The 4,283-nt window shown below is 34.6% G+C and overlaps 1 protein-coding gene across 1 annotated transcript; it reads left to right on the top strand.

Moving 5' to 3' along the window:
* Positions 1-592: 592 nt before the first annotated feature.
* ZNF883 (zinc finger protein 883) lies at positions 593-1,575 on the top strand. Its single transcript, XM_060608984.3, is given in 3 exon segments — positions 593-936; positions 938-1,138; positions 1,141-1,575. Coding segments are annotated over 3 exon segments (963 nt in total). The 5' UTR covers positions 593-609.
* The last annotated feature ends 2,708 nt before the right edge of the window (positions 1,576-4,283 follow it).

Genomic DNA, 4,283 nt, shown 5'->3' with positions numbered 1-4,283 from the left:
TTGCATTAGAAGAATTGGAATTAGATAACCAGTTTGAGAAACACTAGTAAAACCAAGTTACAAAGATAAGAGGAAGATCATTACTGTAATAATTTTGAGGAAATACTTAACCTGAGCTCAACTCTTTTTAAACAACTGAGAGTTTTCTTTTTTTTTTTTTAACATTTTTTTTTATTTATTTTTGGGACAGAGAGAGACAGAGCATGAACGGGGGAGGGGCAGAGAGAGAGGGAGACACAGAATCGGAAACAGGCTCCAGGCTCCGAGCTATCAGCCCAGAGCCTGACGCGGGGCTCGAACTCACGGACCGCGAGATCTTGACCTGGCTGAAGTCGGACGCTTAACCGACTGCGCCACCCAGGCGCCCCAAACAACTGAGAGTTTTCTAAAGATAATGACATAATCATGCCAAAAATGATGGGAGCTTAAAGCATAGTTCTGTTTCAGTTGATTTTTTTAAAGGCAACTTATAAATGGAAAATAGCTTATTAGATATAAGAAAAGATGAATTTTTACCTCAAACTTTACTTATTCTGGAAACAATTTAAAAAATGTAAAGCCATATTTCAGTGCTAATGGAACCTGAGAAAATCTTTGTGAGAGAGAAACATGAATGGAAAATGTGGTAAATCCTTCAGCTGGACCACTAATCTTATTCAACATCAAAGAATACACACTGAAGAGAAGCCTTATGAATGTAATGAATGTGGAAAAGCTTTTAGTCAGAGCACTAATCTTATTCAACATCAAAGAGTCCATACTGGTGAGAAACCTTATGAGTGTAATGAATGTGAAAAAACATTTAGTTATAGGTCATCCCTTAGAAATCATGAGAGAATTCATACCAGAGAAAAACCCTATCCTTGTCATGAATGTGGGCAGGCTTTTAGCCATATTTCAGCCCATACTCAACATCACAGAATTCATACTGGAAAGAAACCATATGCCTGTACTGAATGTAGGAAAACTTTCAGCTGGAGCACACATCTTATTGAACATCAGGGAATTCATTCTGGGGAAAAATCCTACCAATGTAAGGAATGTCGCAAAGTTTTTTGCCATAGCACATCACTAATCCAACATCAGAGAACTCACACAGGAGAAAAGCCCTATAAATGTAATGAATTTGGAACAGCCTTCAGTCATACCCCAGCCTTCATTCAACATCAGAGAATTCATATGGGAGAGAATCCCTATGAATGTAATGAATGTGGAAAGGCCTTCAATTGGAGCTCACATCTTACTCAACACCAGAGAACTCATACTGGAGAGAAACCTTATGTTTGCAAGGAACGTGGAAAGACCTTCAGCCGAAGAACACACCTTACTGAACATCTAAAAATTCATTCTGGGGAGAAACCCTATCGATGTAATCTATGTCAAAAACTATTTTGCTATAGAACATCATTAATTCGACATCAGAGAACTCATACAGGAGAGAAACCCTACCAATGTAATGAATGTGGGAAATCTTTCGGCTTAAGCTCAGCCCTTACTAAACATAAGCGAACACACACAGGGGAGAAACCTTATCAATGTAATAAATGTAGTGATGTTTTTTGTCATGGTGCATAATTTAATTTGATACCAAAGAATTCATTTTAGAAATGAAATCTTATCAGAGTAATGAATTTGGGAAAGCCTGCAGCCATATGTCATCACATATACCTGAGCACTCAGTGGTAAATTGTTATGCAAGAAAAACTTTAGGTAAAATGCTCATTTACTCAATATTCTGTTTGTATGGAGAAAAAACACTATTCTTGCAATTAATTCTGAAAAAAAAGTGTTATCATTGAGAGAAAAACTTATAATGGAATTATCCCCAAACTGGTTTGTTGTTAAAAATATATTTAGAAGATTATTTTTAGAAATACTTTATTACAAGTATACATATTTGCTTATAATAAAAGGCTTTTCAGGTACACAAAAGTTGTAGTGGGATAATGAAAGTTGTTTATATATCATCCTTTATATTTTTAGTAATTCTCCTATTATTTTTCAATGTTAAAAAAATACCTTCCTAGTGGGTTTGAGTTTTTTAAATTAACAAGTTTGTGTAATAGTCATATAAGAGAATGCTTTCCTCCACAGAGAAGTATGCATTATTTTCCAGTATTCATGGAATTTTTTTTAACAGGCTATATATAGGTACAAAGAAAATCTCTCCAAGGGAAATAGTCAAGCCCATCCTATTTTGTTTTGTTTTGTTTTGTTTTTTTAACTACAATGATATAAAAGTAGATGAACAACTTAAAATAGCACCACAAAGTTATTTAGAAATTAAAAAATAATTGTATAAGTAACTTTGGTGTTAAAGAATAAATCCAAACAGAAAAAAATATAACTATTAGAAAATAATAAAATTTAAACATAAATGAAGTAGTTTTTTAAAAGAGGAAATAGAATAATGATACAAACCCCAAGAAAATAAAAGGAATGCATTAATAAACACAAAAATATACATTATTAATTAAATAGATACAAAAAATATGTTTGATGAGTCAATAGACAAACTCTAGGACAACAGGAAAAGAAAAAAAAACATCTAGAAGAAAAGGAACATAAAAGGGAAGTTACATTTTCTAATTCAGTGATTAACAGGTCAAATCTAGCAGTTTAGTAAAATCAATACTGAGATCATAGGATTTCCAAACTAGTTCAAAAGTAGAAATGTACATTAATAAAGATAATATACTTAATACGTAATGTAAAAGTATTTGGCAAAATTTTACAGGCTTTGTTTTTTTTGAGGCAAATATATGGTTTATTTTTGAAGAAATCTGTCAACATAAATCTGAAATTTGACATAGATTATGGATTTTTTAAATTTTTAAATTTTTTTAATTTAATATTTTTAATTTACACCCAAATTAGTTAGCATATAGTGCAACAGTGATTTCAGGAGTAGATTCCCTAACGCCCCCTACCCATTACCCCATCCCCCCTCCCACAATCCCTCCAGTAACCCTCTGTTTGTTCTCCCTTTTTAAGAGTCTCTTCTGTTTTGTCCCCCTCCCTGTTTTTATATTATTTTTGCTTACCATCCCTTATGTTCATCTGTTCTGTGTCTTAAAGTCCTCATATGAGCGAAATCACATGATATTTCTCTAATTTCGCTTAGCATAATATCCTCTAGTTCCATCCACGTTGTTGCAAATGGCAAGATTTCATTTTTTTTTATTGCCGAATGATACTCTATTGTGTATGTGTGTAGGCGTATGTGTATATATATATATACACACCACATCTTTATTTATAGGGACATTTGGGCTCTTTCCATATTTTGGGTATTGTTGATAGTGCTGCTATAAACATCGGGGTGCATGTGCCCCTCTGAAACAGCATACTTGTATTCCTTGGATAAATACTTAGTATTGCAATTGCTGGGTCATAGGGTAGTTCTAGTTTTAATTTTTTGAGGAACCTCCATACTGTTTTCCAGAGTGGCTGTACCAGCTTGCATTCCCACCAGCAGTGCAAAAAGAGATCCTCTTTCTCCACATCCTCGCCAACATCTGTTGTTGCCTGAATTGTTAATGTTAGCCATTCTGACCGGTGTAGGGTGGTATCTCATTGTGGTTTTGATTTGTATTTCCCTGATGATGAGTGATGTTGAGCATGTTTTCATGTGTCGGTTGGCCATCTGGATGTCTTCTTTGGAGAAGTGTCTATGCATGTCTTTGCCCATTTCTTAACTGGATTATTTGTTTTTTGGGTGTTGAGTTTGGTAAATTCTTTGTAGATTTTGGATACTAACCCTTTATCTGATATGTCATTTGCAAATATCTTCTCCCATTCTTGTCAGTTGCCTGTTTGTTTTGCTGATTGTTTTCTTCGCTGTGCAGAAGATTTTTATTTTGATGAGGTCCCAATAGTTCATTTTTGCTTTTGTTTCCCTTGCCTCCAGAGCCGTGTTGAGTAAGAAGTTGCTGCAGCCAAGATCAGAGAGGTTTTTGCTTGCTTTCTTCTTGAGGATTTTGATGGCTTCCTGTCTTACATTTAGGTATTTTATCCATTTTGAGTTTATTTTTGTGTATGGTGTAAGAAAGTGGTCCAGGTTCATTCTTCTGCATGCTGCTGTCCAGTTTTCCCAGCACCACTTGCTGAAGAGACTGTCTTTATTCCACTGGATATCCTTTCCTGCTTTGTCAAAGATTAGTTGGCCATACGTTTGTGGGTTCTGTATTCTGTTCCATTGATCTAAGTGTCTGTTTTTGTGCCATGGTGTTTTTTAAAGTTAGGGATAGAAGGGAACTTACAGGATATTTACCAGAAACTTA

The sequence above is a fragment of the Panthera onca genome, chromosome D4 (genome assembly GCF_046562875.1).
Source record: "Panthera onca isolate mPanOnc1 chromosome D4, mPanOnc1 haplotype 2, whole genome shotgun sequence".
Taxonomy (NCBI): Eukaryota; Metazoa; Chordata; class Mammalia; order Carnivora; family Felidae; genus Panthera; species Panthera onca.
Note: the sequence above shows the minus strand (reverse complement) of the source record. Positions and strands in the feature narration are given on the sequence as shown.